This window comes from Epinephelus moara, chromosome 22, assembly GCF_006386435.1.
Source record: "Epinephelus moara isolate mb chromosome 22, YSFRI_EMoa_1.0, whole genome shotgun sequence".
NCBI lineage: Eukaryota > Metazoa > Chordata > Actinopteri > Perciformes > Serranidae > Epinephelus > Epinephelus moara.
In genome coordinates, this window is record NC_065527.1 from 18,601,969 (window position 1) to 18,621,706 (window position 19,738).

The window sequence follows — 19,738 nt, forward strand, 5'->3', positions numbered from 1 at the left end:
AGACACATGCAGGGGCGTGGGCGCACCCACACTCCACAATGAAGAGGCCAAACACTCAGATGCTAGTGCTGCAGTAAAACATTTGGCCGCTTGCACCAAAGCTATTTGTGGAAACCTACTCTATTCATTAGAGAACCGATCAACTGTCTTGATTACTATACTTTCAAATGCAGTACACTACTATAAACTGCAGCTCAAACTGCTGTCAACACAAAGGCCGAGATTTAGAGAAGGATATGTGCAAACCAAAACCAAAACCACTACATCCCGAGATAAACAACGGCTTAGAGCGGGTAGAGAAAAAAGAAAAGAGATGACATGAGAGGGAAAGCAGGGATGGCTCCATGGTTTTATGCTAGCAGATGGCTGGACAGTATGAGGTAGGAGGTGGGGTCATTGGGACGGAATAAAAACCCATCGGGGCGCATAAAAACAGCCTTTTATTTGCTATGGGTTTCCTTAAATGCTATAATTCAATTTTTGTGCTATGAATAAAGCTCCTGTGTGTGTGCGTGTGTGTGTGTGTGTGTGTGTGTGAGGGAGAGACAGAGAGCTGTGTATGTGGACATGAATGTGTGTGATGTCTTTGAGGCCCCCAGCTGTAGATCAGAGGTTTGGTACAGTGGTGTCTGGTTCCATTGCTGGCTCACAGGCTACAGCTGTGGGAAGAAACACGGTCACCCTCTCCCTCAGTGCACAGAGCTTTACAGCTGGCTCTGCACACATAAAAATCCACAATGTACATATTAAATTGTGTAGGACTCCATCTCGCCTTTTGTGTCTTTCACTCTCCCTTTCAATCCATCATTCCCCGCATCTCCTTTCTTCTACTTATTTCCCCTGCATGCATTTCTAAGAATATCCACTTTTCTCTCTTCCTCTCCCTCCTCGTCTCTTTATTGTTTTCATGGCCCACTTTCAGCGCTGCCAGGAGTTTCTCATTCCCTTTTCCTTCTCCCTCCTCTCTGCTTAGTCTACGTCTGTGTGTGAGAGAGAAAGATCGCTACAGTGTTAGGAGATCTTGGAAAGTTAAAGATCAGTATTTGGCTGCCAGTATCTGAATGGGTTGAGCTGGAGGTCATGTTTCTGGAGTTGTATTAACATAAATGGCCTTCCTCATCTTACTGTATTTAGTGCAACTTTTTTCTCAAATATCTAAACTATGCATGCAAAGTAGGGGTAGGCACACTCGTACATAAGCCATCGTGGAGCCCTGATTGTCAAAATATATGAACATGTTCGGCTGCCATCCGTCTCCAGTATCTGTGTGTGTTTCTGTCCAGACCAGCTGGAAGTGAACCACAGAAGAAAGAAAGGAGGAGGGATGGGAGAGATGGAGTTATCAATCACAGTCTGGGCGCCACAGGAGGGAGGTGACAGCCGGCCCATTGACAGGTTTGCCTTTGAAGGGCTCTTGTGTCACACTTGTGTGTGTGTACGTCTGTGTGTGTGCGTGTGTGCATGTATTGTATTGTGTTCGTCTCAGGTGGCGGGGGGCCGACACAAAGACCAGGCCATTAAAAGATAAGGGGGGACTGAAACCTAACCCTGCCTCCGTCAATCATTTCCCTCCAACACACACACACACACACACACACACACACACACACACACAGACACACACCTCCTCACAATGGAAAAACACAGGGTGACAAGGAGAGAGGGAGGAAAGAAGGGGTGTTGAGAAGGAGAGGAGAGAAAAGGGATGCAAAGGGGACTGAAAAAGAATTCGAGGCAGCCAAAAAAGCACTACTGTTTTTACGCAATACATATTTCACGTCACATTATGTGCATTCCTCACAAAATAGCTGCACACTTTTGCGATTTTATTTAAGAATGAACTACCAATCTGACACATAACCTCACAAAGTTCTTATTTTTTAATTGTTTAATGAGCCAAATCAATACAAAGTCCTGTGTGACAGTTTATTTAGTGCTACACTGATGCTGATACAGTAACAACCTGCTAAAGCAGCACTTGTCCACATAACTACTACATCTGTCCAGCCACAGTTTGCTGACAAAGCGCTGAATCTGAGAGACACGCTGTCATGACTGCTTCCTGCCACAGGAGGGCTCAGCGGACCGGCTCTCATCAGGGGTGCTTGGAAAGTCTCCATTGCTTTCTCTCTGTAATTATTCGGTCTGGTGGTGAAGGAGGATGGCAGGAGAGTGATGATGAGGAGAGAATAAGAGGCAGCGTAAAGAGGCAGGAGCTAGTTTACATACTTGAAGATGGAAAAGGAAAGAAAGAAAGACAGAAAGAAAGAAATGGATATGGAAGTTCACTCCTGTTAACAGCCACTGGCAGAGAGGATGTGAACAGAAATAAAAAGGACGATGAACAGAACAAAACAGACAATGAAGCCAAAGGGAAAAAATAGAACACGCACACACGCACACACGCACACACACACACACACACACACACACACACACACACACACACAGGCTGGCAGCCGGAGAGTGTTCTGTATCTGTAGTGGATTTCGGTCGCATGTGAGCGAGGGAAGGGGAGGGAGAGGGAGAGGGAGGTGGGTCTAGATGACATCATGTGTTGCTATAGCCCAGCTGAGGCCTGGCAGGAAGATTTTTAACAGGCAACATCTGCAGGAGCCAGCCCTGAGAAGAAGAGGGGGGGCGATGGAGGGGAGGGAAAGACAGACAGCGAGAGAAGGCCAGCCAGAGGATAGAAAGACAGGGGAAAGTTTAACCCTTGCAAAGCCCTGCTGACTGACAAAGGAAGGATGCTAGAGAGTTTGGGCACATTTTTTAATCACAGCCTACACAAGAAGAAAGATACTGCGTGTGATTGGTCAGCTTTGGCTATTTCGCCAACGTGATTCTGGTCAAGACTGCTGAGGCGAAGAACACATGGCAAATTGAAGAGATGCTCCGCCATGCTCTTGTTTTGTGATCTAGCAAAAACCATTTCCGGTGCAATCCTCCTCCTCCTCCTCACCATGACGGACATAACTTTGGGTATATATAATGCATGACACAGCTTGATGGCAAGCACATCCATCACGTGTCACGGTGGCAAGATGACTATCAACGGGTTAAATCCTATGCTGAACTATAAATCAATTCCTACACTGGAGTCATTTGCGGTGCGACTGCCGGAACACCTCGACGGCGAGGCATAAATCCGGCTTAAGCCTTCTTTCCCCTCTGCTGTCTTATTAGGGAGCGATGCGATGCGGCCCTGGGCAGGTTGACTTTTAAGCAGCTAGAGAAAGGTCACTACAGCCTGGCACTAATAACACACACAATGCAAAACCCCTTTTATAAACTAACATAAGAGATCTGCATACAGTCGCTGGAGAAAGAGGCTTGCTACAAAAAGACAGGAGAGGAATACATTACGTAACCTTTAATGGGCATTTAAGTCTTATTGGTTTATTTATCTATTTCTGTACATGTTGTACTATGAGGGAGGTTAATTGAGGATGGCTAAGGACAAACAATTGAACAAGAAAGTGCAGCGCAACAAGAAAGAGCCTTTTTCAAATGATGCCGAGTCGGCTAAATGGTTTGGCCCAGCACACTCCACCTGCGCTCGCTGCTGCGTGCAGCTGCTTTGCTGACATCCCCACTTTTGTTATTTAATTAAAATGGATAGAATCATATTGTTTTATAAAAAGGTCCTGTTACGGCATATGTGTTTTGTTGATACGAGCCGCTATTAAATTAAGCAGAACTGAATCACGGTGAATTGAATTATGATAATGCCTTTACCCTTCGGTTTTACACACACAACCCCAAGTTCGTTTTACGGCTACATAATCACTTAACCTTTTATATGGCTTAGCCTGTATTTTCGCAGTTGGTCGTGTGTATAAATGTGTGTGAGTCTTGAGCACACGTGGTTAACACACATACTGTTCATGCTAATTGAAGGGAGAGCGAGAGGAGGGGGGAAAAAAAAGAAGCACTAATCCTTCCAAATGATTGGAGCCATGTTGTCAAGGGCGAGATCTGTCTGTTTGACACAGGAGCAGAGAGAGAGAGGAAGAGAGAGAGGAAGAGAGAGAGTGGAGCATGAAGAGAAAATAGGTGAAAGAGAGCAGAGATATAGTGAGAGAAAGGTGGAATGAGAGCGCAGGAGTAAAAAACAAAACAGCATGAGAGGAGTCGAAAGAATCACGCAGGGTGCCAACAGTGAACTGGAAAAAAAAAAAAAACAGTAGAGGAAGAGTGATAGAACAAAGACTAGCGAGTAACTGAGGCCGAAGTTTGTCTTGGCAGGCAGTCACTCTCATTGAGATTCATTGTTGGTTTTACTGGACAATTCCAGCCACTTTAAAAACCTGAAGCGCATGCCTGAGTCTGCATCAGCACAATAACAACAACACTGGATAGGAGGGTGCCATTCAACAGGAAGGAAAAGGCACAGGAGGAAATGGGAGAGAAGACAGAGAGCAGGCAAAGAGAGCAGACAGATTATGGGAGAGAAAAAGACCAAGAATGAAATGTGGTGCCTCAGCAGACAATTGCTTCTGATGAGCTAATGTCATCATACCAATGCCAGTTTTCTGACTGGAGCCACCCCTGCCCCCTTCTCTTCCATCTCCTCCTCTTCTTTTACTTTGTGGGGTTCCTTGAAACCTGCTAAGTGCCATGGAGAGGGAGGCAGGCTTTCACAGCCCCTAGCCAGCACTACTAAATATAGCTGCAGTCGCGGCAGGCCAAAACACAATCATTACTCTCCCAGACACAATGGATGGAGGAGAGGAGAGGAGAGGAGAGGAGAGGAGAGGAGAGGAGAGGAGAGGAGAGGAGAGGAGAGGAGAGGAGAGGGTAAAAGGAAGAGCATGGACGAGGCAGAGGAGGAAATCAGCAATAAAAAGAAAGTAGAGGAGGGAGACGGCGAAGGCACAGGAGTAGTTAGGAGAAATCATTGAGAGGGAGATAAAAAGAGGATGTGACAGATGGGTAAATGAAAATAAGAGTCAAGAGGATTGGAGGATTTCAAATGGGCATAATAGCCAAACAAGCATGCGGCAACCCGAGCCTTCTAATACAGAATACTCACTGGTATCTCCAGTTATAAAAAAGCTACCACAGACGTTTCCCTATAGGCGAACACTTTCCCTGCTGTCACATTGTCAAGGCTCTCCCGGGAAAGCTATAGAAATTCTTTCATCCTCTTCCTTTCCATGTGATATTTAGCATGTTACAGCTTTGAAATTCCAATACCAGGTGCTCCTGCCCACACAGTACCTGTTTGCGTAGCTCCTCAGCAGCTCTCCTCGGCGGCAGCCCGTTGGCTGAGCCTCGACCGCTGGCCAGGGCCTGCTGCTCCCTCACGTGCTCTCGCGCCTCCGCCCGCTCACTGCGCTCCCTCAGGAGGGGTGGAGGAGGAGGCGGCGGAGGTGGCAGTGGCGGGGCAGGCGCGTCCCTGCCGTGAGTTCCCGACTTGGGCCTGGGACTCTCCCTCGTCCCTGCTTTGCCGTGGCTGTTCAAAACTGCAGAGGGAGAAAGAGAAGAATCAGGTGTGTTCCTAATTAATGTGGGAGAGGAGGATCTCAAACACAATTAAGGAGAGATCTCTTGTTAGCTTTAAGTGGCTATTCACGTACTTGAAATTAGATTTGAAATTAGCTGAAATGACATTTAGTCGAAATGGTTTGGGAAGAAAATTGCTGTGATAATTGTTTTTCCACAGACTTTTTTTTTTAATAAAGCTATAAATGAGGTAGCAATATTATACTGTTTCTTGACCAGTGATTATCGATGAAGCTACCTAAGGTTTAGTTATCTGCTCCCAGTGTATGAAATAGACAATTCTTTACATTTTTCCTGTTGATAATGGAGAGACCTTGAGGTTCCTGTTAGTGTTGTGGTATGTGAGATTGGACTTGTTCTCGGGACTTATCTCAAGACCACTTTCTGAAGGTTTTTTCTCATGGTACTCACTCTCACACGTATAGTATGGCAATAAAAGAGGTGAAAGAAAAAGTAATCTTCATTTGTTTTCTGTAGGTCTTTCAGATAAATTTGAGGAGTGCCTATGGTTTGCATGTTCCACATTTTATTGTAACTGTGTCATGCAGTTTGGAACTCACAATAGTCTGGTCTTGGTCTTGACTCATGCTGTGTCTCAAATTGCGTACTTCTGTACTTACACTTTGAGTGCATAAGTGCGTTCACACTGAGAAGTATGGAAAAATGCAGTGCACTATGAGTAACCAGATGGTGCACTCNGTCGTCATTTCTGTAAAGTGCACAACGGCCGTGTTTGGTTTGAGACAACGCCACCCTGTCGAAATTCGCGCACTACGCCAACAAGTACATAGTGCACATAGTATACTACATGGAAGTGTACTAACGGAAGTACGCGATTTGAGACACAGCATCAGTCTCAACCCCTCAAAATCTTGGTCTTGTCTCGATACACGATTTTTGATACATAATCATCAGCAATGTGCATATAATGATTAAGTAGGTAAAGGTGAACAATAGAACAGCTGTAACTGTCTGGTAAGTTCAGAAAATGACATCACTTCACTGTAACGCAGCCTTTAAAACCTGTAAAACACTTACGATATCAAAAATCTAAGATAGTATCTAATCTTTTGACACAATATTGATATAATACTGAAACCCAGCCCTTTAGTGAACCCTACAATTTTGTCACAATGTTGACAGATATCATGATAATTGATTTTCTCCATTTCACCCAACCCTAGTAATGACTTGATCTCAGTTAAGGTGGTCTTGACTACAACACTGGTTTCTCTTAGTCTAGGGCTCTGCTAGGAGTGCAGCAACATGACAGACTGCAGTTAAGCTTTGCATGATGTGTATGGTATATGTACACATTTTATATACGTTTTTTTAAGGTCTGCAACCCAGTTCCTGATTCCTTATGTGCACAAGTAAAAAGTAAATAAATAAAATAAAAAATAAGCCACTGTGAAGAAAACAGGACACTGTGGAAAGTTCCTATCAGGTAGCAAGGCGTAAATACCGTCGGACATATACTATGTTTTTTCAGGCTACCGTCTACTTATGCCAATGGCAATATGTGGACATAAGTCTCAATACCCCCCTGTAGTGCAGAATGGCATATAAACCCCTGGCACCAAACCACAACGACCAATGGAAAAGCAGGCACAAACATTGGAGCGACAGGGTTTTGGCTAACATATAGTCCCCAATCAGTAAACTATGCATGATTTAAGGTGTGCATGAAAACGTCTTTATGCTACATGTCAATGAACCTGTTCAAAATGGACGCAGGCTCCATCAACCCCCGGGGATGATGCTAAGCGAGTTGAACAGGAGCGAGGCAATTAACATACACATTCAATAGCTCTCTCTTCAGCTTTTATGGGGCTCAATTTAAAGTTTCACGGCATCTTAATATCAACAGGCGACGCGCTGTATGGAAAGAATGACAGGAGGCCACAGCACAAACACACACAGCCTTTACAGCACACATGCAACGCACAACATATACAGTATACTCTGCAAAGCAAGGCGCGTGTTGTTAGGCGATATGTGTGTACATCTTTGAGCATCAGTGCATGTTTCTGTATGTGCGCCACTGTGTGTGTGTGTATCCACTCATAACCACAAGTGAGCGTCTGAGAGTCTCTCGGGCCCCCGGCTCAATGAAAAATGAGAGAAATCCTGACATTTTGAGAAGTGAGCTAAGCAAGAAACTGAGCCCAATAAAAGCTGTTTAATTTAGCTATGTCAACATGGCACAGGCCGAGTGGGAGAGAGGAACGGAGGGACGGAGCGCTGATGAATGGCCTACAATGTAGGGCCTTTCCTGTCTCTCTTTACCTCCCAGAATAAAATGTTTCACTCTTCTACACTAATTCTCCTNCGGCTGGAGAGTGGCCCAAGCTGCATATTAAAGTGTCACGTTTGACACCACTCTTAAACCCGCAAAATGGACTGAGGTGTGTGTGTGTGTGTGTGTTTGTCTCTTTGTGTGTGTGCCCAATACCCAACACAGCACAAACACTGTCTCAACACTGCAGCAATGGCAGAGTCTCGACTGTGTGTGTGTGCGCACCTACACATGTCTGTTTCGGTGTCCTTAACCCCCTCATCTCTATTGTCCCCTACAAAGTATATCTGCCTATTTCCTTCTTATCTATTTATTCAGCATATCACAGTGAAGGCGCCGAGCTGCTTTGCAAACAGTGTTGGTATACGAGATAAGAAAGGAGACTAAGCTGTCCTCATGCACACAACAAGCCTGGATTTGTTCAAACAGGTTTCACTATCCTACTGTTCGTGCTCCTTATACAGATATGTGCATATGTACAGTTTATGTTTCAAGCTGCAGCTACAGATGTTCATGAAAGAATGAGAGAGACGTCTCCGTATCTGCGTGTGCTTTTGGGGGGTAGACGCCATCAGTGAACTACACAAAGGCAGTGCACGGTTCTCCAAGAGTTCAGTTCAAGCAAATCTATGGACCTCTCTCCCTCTTTCTTTCTTAATCCCACCAGTCTCTCTGCTGTCTCTCTCCTCCTCCACATTCTTGAGAAGATGACAGAGGAAAGAGCTGAGCAAAGCGTTCACCTTTTGAACCTTTCTGGCGGCGATTCTGCAGACTAAAGGGGGGAGGGAGAGAGTCAGGGAGGGTGAAAAGGAGGAACCATGAAATCCAGCCGTTGTTTTGTGGGGAAACGCCTGGCCGGAAGGATTGTATGTCTCCGAAGTCTGCCAGGGAGGGAAGGACTCTAGGTTGAAATCGTTTCTCTATTACTATGTTAAAAAACAACTCGAGGAACAATATTTTGGATTCTATAAAATGTGATTTGATGTGTTATTGATAAGATTCAGCATACTTGTTTTTATAGTCATCAGTGTTGGGATTGGTAGTGAGTCTGTTCTCATGGGCTCAGTCGCATGCATGCAATTTCCTAAATGTTGTGCACGTGTGTATGTGTATTCATCCAAATGTCTATGTGCCCCAAGGGGTGTACATACGCTGTCACTGAGTTGTGTGTATGTGTGCGCGTGTGCAGAAGGCCCCGGCCAGCTGTTGCAGTGCGTGCATAAACACCTTGTTAGGGTTTAGCAAGCTAAGTGTTAATTGGGGTGGAAAGAGTTGATGTGCTGCTCTGCTATCCCATGTGACTTACCCCCGTCTCTGCAGTGGAAAACAAGAGTGCAAATTTAGGAAATTGCTCACGTTCACACACAGAGACAAGCCCCACTACTCTTCTGTCCCATGACTCATTCTGTGCTCCTGTTTGGCCCCGACTTATTCTCATTCTCCGTCGCGTTTCTCCATCCTTCACTCTCTCCGAATCTTTCTCACAAAATGGATCTTTCCATTCCTCTCTACTTATTCTGCTGGTGCATCATCCTTCACTCCCCTTCTTCTTCATTTCCCCTTAACCTCCCTCTTCATCCATCTCTTTCCCTCAGAGCACCTATCTCTTCTTGCTCTTCCCTCACTTTCATCCCCTACACCCTGCACTACTTCTCTTTGATTTTTCTCCGTTAACTCCTCCTTCATCACAGAGGATCTTTTCATGACTGCACTCCCCATCAAACTCTCGGAATCTGTAGTCAACTCTGTGCTGCTCCAAGCTTTAGTCCCGTCCTTACCGTGCCCATTGAGCGGCTGCCTGGCGGGGAGCTTGCCCTTGCGGGGTGTCGAGTGGCAGGAGGAGGAGGCCGAGGCTTGGCTGTTGCTTCCCCCGCCGTGAGAGTGGATCCCGCCTCCGTTCCTCACCTCCTCCTCCTCCTCCTCGTCATCCTCCTCCAGGTCCTCCTCCTCTTGGGAGCTTCCAAAGTAGGCCATGTTGCTGGGCAGGGCCGATGAACCTGAGTGCAGAGAGGTGGAGGAAAGGAGGAGAAAGGGACGCAGAGGGGGGGAGATAAATAATAAAGAGGTAGGTCAGGGGAGGAAAAAGAAAAAAGTACAATTTGAATTAAGAAAAAGGTGCTGAAAAACAGTTTTACTGTAATTCTGTAAGTCTCCTCCAAACTCAACACCTTTTTGCAAGACCTCCAGCTGTCCATGTATGGGAAAAAAATTGTCTTTCCTTTTTTATTCTAATCTCTGACATTGCAGATGAATCAACATCAATATGTGAGTGGTGAAATATTAATGTAAAAATAGAAGTTGCTCAAGCGTTTGTGAATAATGGTAATTGTGCTGCTGTTTTTTTCATCTGTTATTATCCCAGCTGGTGGCCTATTGATGCTTTGTAAACTGCTCTGCACATAGCTGCTCCATTGTTGTATTCGCACAAACAAAATCAAGGACATGCACAGCCCAATGTTCAAATGATTTGCAAAGCGACGACAGTTTTCATTCTGTGTCTGAATCGGGCTAAACTTCTATCGTCTCACTCAATCTAACATCTATGGATTTACCATCTATCCACTGACCATCATCTCTGGAGTTTTCTCTGTAAATGCCACAGCAAGATATTAGCAGCAGTAGTGGTTCTAAAAATCTCAGTGGCATTACTATATACAGTGTAGAGGAGGGGAGGGGATGACTTGCAACATATTCTGATGGCTTGAACTAAAGCCAGAGCGCTGGGAGTACGAACCAGGCCGTCTTTCCACCGAGACTCTGGATGTTGACAGCTTTATTGAGACATATATACTGTACATGTGCTCAAATATCTAACTCTGTAAAAGAGTTACTTTAGAAAACCAAAGAGTCACTGCTGAGCTAATCCCAAATCTGCCGCTTTCACTCTTCCAGACAGGATTACTGTCAATCTCTCCTCCTATTGGAGAAGAAAGCCGACGTTCTCTCGCTTTCCTTTTTCTGTCGCTCTCAATCACTTTCATTGTCATCTCTGAGAAATCTAGCTCAATACGTGCTGGGAGGAGGTAAATGGTGTTTGGCAGTGGATAGCCTATAATGTTACCTCAGTTAGCTGGATGTAGTTGCACACCCTCATAAAAGGTCATAAAGCCCAAAGCTATGTTATTAAATCTCATAATGTTGCACTCGTAAATCAGTGTGAAAACAGCTGGTCCGGTCATACAGATGCAGGAATAAAAAACTCAGGCAGGCTTATGGAGTGTAGCAGTGGTGACTGGCGCTATGTGTTTGGAGAGAAATATAAATATATACTCACAGGAACAGTTATGAACCACTTATGGTTTATTTTTTCGTTGTGCTGCATCATGCCTTAGTCTGCTTCCAGAAACACCATAAAAATATTTTCAGGAATGTGCTGATCCTTGCCACAAAAAAGGACCAGGAAGACACTTCATTGCTTGTGTTTGTTTGTGTGGAGAGCTTGTGAACTGACTTCGCCCAGAGGAGCTACCTCAGACAGGAGATTCCTGCAACCATGTGTCTCCCCTGTGTATATATAATACGGGCAAACAGCTGATTCCGATTCTGTTTTATTTTCTCTGGACCACAATGATAATACGAAAAATATAAAGATAAACATGGACGACTGGTTTGCAAAGTATTTTGGCAGGTATTTCTTCCTATTCTTGACACTGTTTGTGTTTTAACATTCAAACAAAATATGATATTCATCTCCCAAGTGGATGTCATTACATAAATTACCTTTAATTCCTTTCCAACCCTTTGTATCTTCCTGTTATTTTGGAAATTATGTTATGAGAAAGATCATTGTGCCGCATCTGAACTGATCTTTTAACCTCTGCTCGACTGTTCGCTTCAGCCATTTGATATTACTGCACCCCTGATCCAACTAGAGGCATGAAAAGCCACAGTCATCTAGCTTGCTGGACAAATGTAACCCATGGTGATACATATGTTCCAATAATATACAAGTTATCTTTATTATTAGCCACGAACTGCTGAGAAACAAACGAAAGAAATGAGCCCTTCCTCAATAGGAGAAGCCTGTGTGTATGTGTACATGTGTGTGTGTGTGTGTGTGTGTGTGTGTGTGTGTGTGTGTGTGACTGGAAAATGTAAGCAAAATTTAATAAAATCATTTTAGATTAGTACAGTTAGGCTTTGTAATGTTATAACTGAATGTTTGTGATTGTTGTTACAGTTAACCAGAATGTGTGGCTGTGCAACATCCCCACAGCTTTGATTCAATCTGGCCATTTATGAGCAGGAAACTGGATTTTTATGAATCCTTTTACAAATCGATAGCATAGCATGAGCAACTACTGTGGGTTTTATTACCCTTTTTAGGGGCCACCGTGTTTAAAGGGCATTAATGGGAAGCAATGCATGATTATGTGTCAATTAAAATAATGTTAAGCCTCTGAAAAATAGGCTGAATTTAACTAGCCTGCATTAAGCTATACAGAGCACTTAAAATTACACAGAGTGAATTAAGAATTAGCCGAGCCAATTATTTAATCGGCACTCTTGTTTTGGAGGGTGCTGAATACTTATCTTAGATTTTACACATTCAATACCTTATTAAGCGGCTTAATGAAAATATAGAGATAACACAAATATGACACCAAAATAATTACGTTTTCTAATAGACTTACACGAAGGATACATCTCATACAAGATAGAAATTAGCCGCTAAACTTCACTAACGCTTCATGGCGTCTCTGTTTGGACGGTAGGTTTTAGACTGAAGAAAATAAATGAAAGCCTTTTATAATCGATACATGCACAATATGAAACACATCTACACTGTGAGTGGACAGTGGAGCTCAGCTTGGGAATGTGTGTGTGTGTGTAAGTGTGTGTGTGTGTGAGGATACACTCAATACTTAAATGACAGCCTGACTAAGCCTGGGCTTTCCTCATGACAAAGGAGAGGACACAGTTCAAGGCTTAACTGGTGCTAACCAGTACCATGCAGACAGAGTACTGCTGAATACTGAAGCATTCTCCTTTAAATAGCCCACAGTGCAGAGTCAAATAAGAAAATAAGAATAGAAAGTAAGAGCCCTTAAGGGAACACTGGAGCGTGAAAGCTCTTTCCCCACCAACAATCTGCTGGAAGTCAACTTCTGAAATGTTGATTTGATAGATTACTTTCTGCCCTTGTGATGAGAACATAAAATAATATGCACATTGAAGTCATTATTTCAACATTTCTGAAGCATAAGCTACATCTTTGAACACAGATTAATTTTCATTTTAAAGTGCACCAACAACTATTATTGGCCAGTCGGGGGACCTGCGGTTACCACATGTCACATCACATTTATTCTGAAAGCTCAGTGTAAATTTCAAACTCATATCAAAGCTTTTTCAGACACTAAAAAGTACAGCCTGGTAATAATAAATCTGCTTGTGCCTTGGATCATGCTTTTCACTCAGCAGCTCTGCCAGTTTCTAATTATCTCCTCAGAGAGCTGAAGAGAAAGAAAGAAATCTGTAGTAGCAGCAGATTCCCTGATCAGATAATATTGGAGTTTTACCTGCTCTCTTTAACATGTAAAGGAGATCTGTATGGCAAAAAGTAACTGCTCAACATCTTGAAATATGGCCTTTATATAATCCAAATAACCTACATGGTGAGGCATGTTTCTTTGCAGGCAGGGATAGATTCTCACACCACATCTGGTTTAAGAAGCCCTCATAACCCCTGTCCAGCGTGTGTTTATGTTGTGGTTTCTTGGCACACAGCATCTGAAGTGGGATGCACACAATTATAAGTGGTTGAACTCGTGTAGCTGTGCCACTTTGTAGCAAAGTACAATCTTCTGGCTTTTAACCAGAGGATCAGCCCTGGAAGAGTTGGGTGACCGCAGCGCACATACACACCAGCAGATACAAAAAAGCCACACGCATGCACCAAAGGACACACACACACACACGAACAAACACACCGCACAGACACCTCGTTTATCTTGGCGACAGAGCAAAGGCTCCTCTCTTAGACCAAACAAACACACAGAGGCGACACACACACTGGCCCAATCAGCTTCTAATGACTTGCTTCATTAGCTAAATGGCTGTAATTTACTGCTCTGAACAGGGGTCAGAGGGCCAATGGCAAACAGACCACAGGGGCACCGGGGAGCAGAGACGAAGGGAGGAGTGTGCATTTTTTTGGGAGTGCAGGGAAGTGCAGATAAAAAGGTTCAAATACATTAGAGGAAGTGTGTGTGTACCTTTACAACACCTCTGTCCTTCTGGGAACCACTATAACAGGGTAGGGTTCAGTATTTGGGGATAAATGGATTCATTGCAAGATTCTAAGAGGCCCTGTTTACACCTGGTATTAACATGCATCCTTAGTGATCAGATCACAAGTGGATCACAAGTGGACAGCTTGTGAACAGGTGTGAATGCAATAAAACTGTCCTTAATGTGTCTTGAGATCCGATTCCTCAGATCCACATTTGGAGGTGGTCTGGGCCGCATATGGTCACATTCTACGCCAGTGTGTCCTGGACCACATTGATGGTACCCCTACTGAGCTAAAGTACTTGCTTCTCTGACACCCCACAGGATGAGAAAACTTTTGTTGGTGCAGTTGCACAGGCAACCACAGCCACTCTACTCCCGACGAACGGTCAAATCAACATCTGTCTGGTTAGCATGAGCTAACACAGCAGCAGCTGTTAAATGGTCCCAACAATCTCACGGCAACAATGAAGTGACATGTAGCGTAAGCCATGTGATGCTAACAGTTCGCTCTGTCTTTAGCCCTTTTTAAACAGGAATTGTGCAAATTTGCAGGAAAGCCCAATCAGTCTTTTTGCAGCATTGGCAGTATAAAAACAAAATTGGGGAGTGTGGCAAAATGCTACCTGCTTTTGTTCATACAGAATGTGCCTTTTTCGGGGCAATGGGGGGCGTGAGCAAGTAACATAATGTGTAGCTCAGCGTGTGACATAAACAGTGACGTGGGAGGGAAGCCACAGCTAGTCAGTCTTTCGGTGATTCTCTCATAAGTCGGCCTGTCTGTCACCATTCCCGTCATTTGACGGTTAATGGCCTCTTCATTTGCGAGGACAAGGAGGGCTCAAAATTCTTGTCTCCCCAACTGCTCATCTTTACAGCGTCTGTCAGGTTTGCGTTTCCCTCTTGCTACTAGCTGCTCGCTAAATTCTGCTTTCAGCTGTTTCCTGTTTATCCACCACCAGTGGGTCACACATGCAGCGTCATCAACAGCTCCTCCCGTGGCGCAAGGCCGCCTCGGTCTTTTAAAACCAAAAGGGTCCCGCCAATATGACTACCCCACGAGGCGGAAAATTGGGCACCTTGGATCAACCCGCCAATCCGGCTCTGTGTGTATAAATGCTCGCAGCTTGCCAGCAAAACAGCCCAACATTCGCTGAAAATCTGGCAGTGTAAAAGGGGCTACTGTGTGGTTGTGGCCAGGTGGACTCTTACCAACTGTCCCCATCATGGAGCTTACAGGTCTGCAGCAGTACTTTCCAAGCAAAATTTTACTCATTTTAAATAGTAAAGGCTGTAAGTGTGCGTATGGCACGACAAACCTTCCGTCGCTTAAACAAAAACAAGCAAACAAAAAATGAGGCATTTGGTCTTTACAAACCTAAATAACTCACATTATTTGCATATCAAGCGGGTAAATGAGATCCGATCACAAGTGGTCACTGGAGAAGCATGTGGAGACACATTCTAATGGCAGGTGTAAGCAGGCTCAGAGGTACGGTAAAACAACTGCTGACATGAGGAGAAAACTAAAAAGAAGATGAAAAATTGAGCATATTGTGAAAGTGAGGAGGGAAAAGAGAGACGGAAAGAAATGTGTGTGTGTTTTTCTTTTTTCTTAAGTTGCAGAAAGAAGCAGAATGGCAGAAGACGAGGACCAGACATCAGACAGATGTAACAATAGCACAACTGTATCCTCTAATATATTCAAGATCCCCAAAAATAAGACTGTCTAGAATTCTGGAGAGAGGGAGACGGGAGAGGACACAAAGACAGACAGACACACAGAGCCAGCCTGCCAAACAGATCTAGTGGTCCAACACCAACCACTGGCATCCCGATTACGGGAGTGGCTGCAATACCAGAGACCCTGAATCCATCAGCTCCTAGAAAACACATGAATGTGCCTAAACACACACACACACATGTGGTGAAAAAAAAACATAACTCAGTCCGTCTCCGAGACCTCAAACGGGGCTCAAGCCCAATCCCCCAATTACACCATCTTTTCATCCACCTCATTCCGACCGCAGACAAATCATAATTAGGTCTGAAAGAATCTATTAGGATTGTCATTTTTAACGGGGCTCTTGGGTGGGGGGGCATAATTACAAACCCTCCATTCTCTGGCTACCCTTCTTTTGTCCCCTTAACTGGAACTGAAACAATGAGGACAATTTAAATAGTCAATCAGGAGGGTTTAGCTGCCATGGGGACATGTGGACGTGCTGACTTAGAACAAAGTGTGTGAGTGTCTGTGCAGGAAGTGTGAGTGGTGTTTTTAAAGGAAGGTCAGAAAGGGAGACAAATCTAGGTTCTCTGGCGTGGAGAGGGAAAGTTATCTCCTGCAGCTAAGCTCTGCCAAAACTGTTCATCAGTCACTAGGAGAGAAACAGAGAGAGAGAGAGAGAGAGAGACTGAGAGAGGATTAGGGATTACATCTCCAATTGACATTCCTTAATGTCAGCAAAACCATTAACCCCACAAACAGTGGCTCTGCTCTTGGAGGAGAATGTAGAATCAGTGGGTGCTGCGCTACCAACTCTTGCACAGCGTCATGAGTGACAAGAAAGTCACAGCTCTTCTCGTACAGTTTCCAGGCTTTAATCAAATAGCAATCACACATTAGAGAGAAAGAAAAGTACCTTATCCCTGAGGGAAATTTGGTTGTCACAACAGCAATGCACTTGAGAGACAAATGAGTAGCTGTTGGACTCGAAATCCTATTCCCAGGGGTGGAAATGTGCTTCTAGTTAAGCGAGATTCTCAGACAATAAAAATACCATCAAACAAAATCAAATCTAACAATCCAGCTACAAAGATAGAGGTCCCAAGCACAGTTCCCAGGATTGGCAGTCATTTCTTAAAAAGAAAAAAAAAAACATGCAGATGTGAAAAGTCCACATTTGTCTCCTATGTGTAATCACGTACTAGGAATCTGAGGTCTTTGGTTCACTAGGTCAGGGCTGGGAGGTTATGTAAGCAGAGCAGAGAAACTGGACTCGCTGAACCTGAGAGAGAGAGGCACCACGATGGGGCTGGCAGGCATGGGAGAAGGCCCAGAGGGCAAAGAGGTAAACACAGCGGCAGTGCACACGTACACTGGAACACACACACGTTCACACACAAAGAAAAACACACTCCTGGAAATGAGTCTTATGTAAGAGACTCATTTCCAGGAGTGTGTGTGCAGACAGTTATTCATTTACTCCCTAATCTATTCTTATCTCATCTGTGTCAATGTGTATACTGTGCTTGTGAAGGAGTGCGTGTGTGTGTGTGTGTGTGTGTGTGTGTGTGTGTGTGTGTGTGTGTGTGTATGTGTGTGTGTGTGTGTGTGTGTGTGTGTGTGTGTGTGTGTGTGTGTGTATTTACGCATAAATGAGAGCAAACATCGGTAAATAACTTCTTTCCAAAATGCACAAAACAAACCGTGCCTGATGTTTATTGTTGGATATTTTAAAGAGGCTCAAAAAAGTAAAATTAAGGTCAGAAAGAAACCAAAACCACTTAGAAGCTGTGCAGTTTACACGCATGACAACAATCATTCCAGAAAGATTGTGCTATTTACTTAAATAGTGGGTTTCTCAATTTGGAATGAAACCTTTGGATGACTTGGAAAACCTGGAGCGGGTCAACACTGTGCACTTCGATGTGAATCTATTCATCCTGCTGCTCTCAGTGCTGCCCCCACCCTGCCAACAGCAACACTGCACCCTCTGGGTTACCAGAGGCAGACAGAGCCAGAGGCAGACTGTCTGGCTACCACCCAAATGGCTTTCTCCATGGATATAAACAGCGCAACTACAGGCCTGGACCACACATAAACACCATTCTGAGAACACAGGCAAGGCCTGGGCACTCAGCTTGTGTGTGTGTGTGTGTGTGTGTGTGTGTGAGAGAATAAAGAAAGAGATGAGCAGTGAGATACAGAAATACAGAATATAGGCCCTAGACAGTGTGGGTGGTGAGCATACATGTTGTGCATCCTTCCATACAGTAGACAGAAATCTTGTTTTTCACTTCTCTGTCCGGTTACTCCCACGTTGCATCAGAATTATTTCCTCGGATACAGCAACAGCAACACCAGCAACAGCAGCCAACCAACTCATTAACGTGGGGGAGAAAAAAAAATCCCAAAAGAATAAGATGTCGTCAATTAGAAACTCCAATTGGATGCGACGGCAGCGGGGTAACATGCAGAATGATGGAAAACTTAGTGGTGGTTTCACAATACAGACTGACACAAGAGTTCAGCTTTCACAACATTTGCTTCTTTCTTTTTGTTGCTCACTTTACAGCTTCAAACGCTTCATGTTTTACCTGCTTTTATGCAGCTGTCCGAATGAGTGATGGATAGAAGCCTTTGGGGTGGATACGTAATGTTTACCTGATAAGAAAAGCAAACACTGCAGTGGGTGTGTGTGTTTACACATTGTGAACGTTTGACCTGGGACGAATCCCAGAAATCACCACTGATAGGGTTTTTAGCAGAGGTGGGACCAAGTCATTCTTTTCAAATCACAAGCAAGTCCTGAGTCAAGCTCGAAGTCCTGAACTTTGAGATTAGACTCCTCAACAAGTCATGATGTGCTCTTTAGTATTTATTAAATTTCTTTATTTGTTAAAACAAGTTTGTCTTTAATTTTGCATACTGCAATTTGTTTTTTGTTGACCACCCATGGTTTTTGTATGCATACAAAATAATAGTTTTTTCAACTGGTACTCAGTAACACAACTTTAGTTCTTCATGGTTCTCTCCTGCAACCTGATTGGATGCTGTTGGTTCAAACAAAGAGGATCTGGGAAATTAGGTGTCGACGTGCTGGGAATGAAAAATGTTAACGTTACTTGAATCAGGAAATGAAGGGACATGGATTAAGGGACACTTTTTTTAACTATACTTTTTAAATTATTGGGTTCTGGGGAGGTATATTTTCGAATCAAAAGGCTCAAGTCCAGGTAAAATTACAAGTCATAAGTGACAAAGTCCAAGTACAGTTGCAAGTCTTTTTTGATTTTGTCAAGTGGAGTCTAAAGTCATCGAATTTTAGACCAAGTCATGTGACTCAGGTCCACATCTCTGTACTTTAGGCTAGAAATGCTGATGATTGCCCTGTTACAACTTCAAAAAACAAGCCAAATTGAAAAGAAAGAGAATTAGGGAGATAATGGATTGGAGATTTCCATAATACAGCTAGAGATCCTGTCAGAGGCATTTTGGTAGCAGACATGAAGCAGCCTAATGTGCACGGTGGTCAGATCACCAGAGTGACATGTATCAGAATCTTAAAGGGGATTTGGGGTTTCAGACGATATCAAAGACTTGAGTCCCTTTGAAAAGATTAACCAGGCTAACACGGTCGTCTTGGTAGGCTGTGTCTCGTCATATACCCTGGATGCTGCATGTGTGCATACACACTAACACATACACACATACACACATATACACACACACACACACACACACACACATACACATGATGGCGGGGCACGCAGGAGATAAGCAGAACAGGCAGCATCAGTGGTGACTGAGCATGGATTTGCACTCACACTTGAACACACACACAGACGCACACACACTCAGTGACACACAACCTCAAGGGCTCTGCTGACATTCTCCCATGTCCTTCTCTTGGTAAGGGTCCCTGCATATGGGTCATATGAGAGGCCAAGGGGAAAAACAGAGCAGAAGAAGCC

General features: G+C 44.1%; 1 protein-coding gene across 2 annotated transcripts in view; it reads right to left on the bottom strand.

The window, feature by feature from the left end:
• The window catches only part of jarid2b (jumonji, AT rich interactive domain 2b), a 126,996-nt gene that overhangs the window by 13,061 nt on the left and 94,197 nt on the right, over nucleotides 1–19,738 (bottom strand). For both annotated transcript variants that reach the window (XM_050033841.1, XM_050033840.1), the window contains 2 exons: nucleotides 9,586–9,804; nucleotides 5,224–5,468 (listed from right to left, as the gene is read on the bottom strand). In XM_050033841.1, the coding sequence (XP_049889798.1) occupies nucleotides 5,224–5,468; nucleotides 9,586–9,804 (464 nt within the window). The remainder of the gene's footprint in view (nucleotides 1–5,223; nucleotides 5,469–9,585; nucleotides 9,805–19,738) is intronic.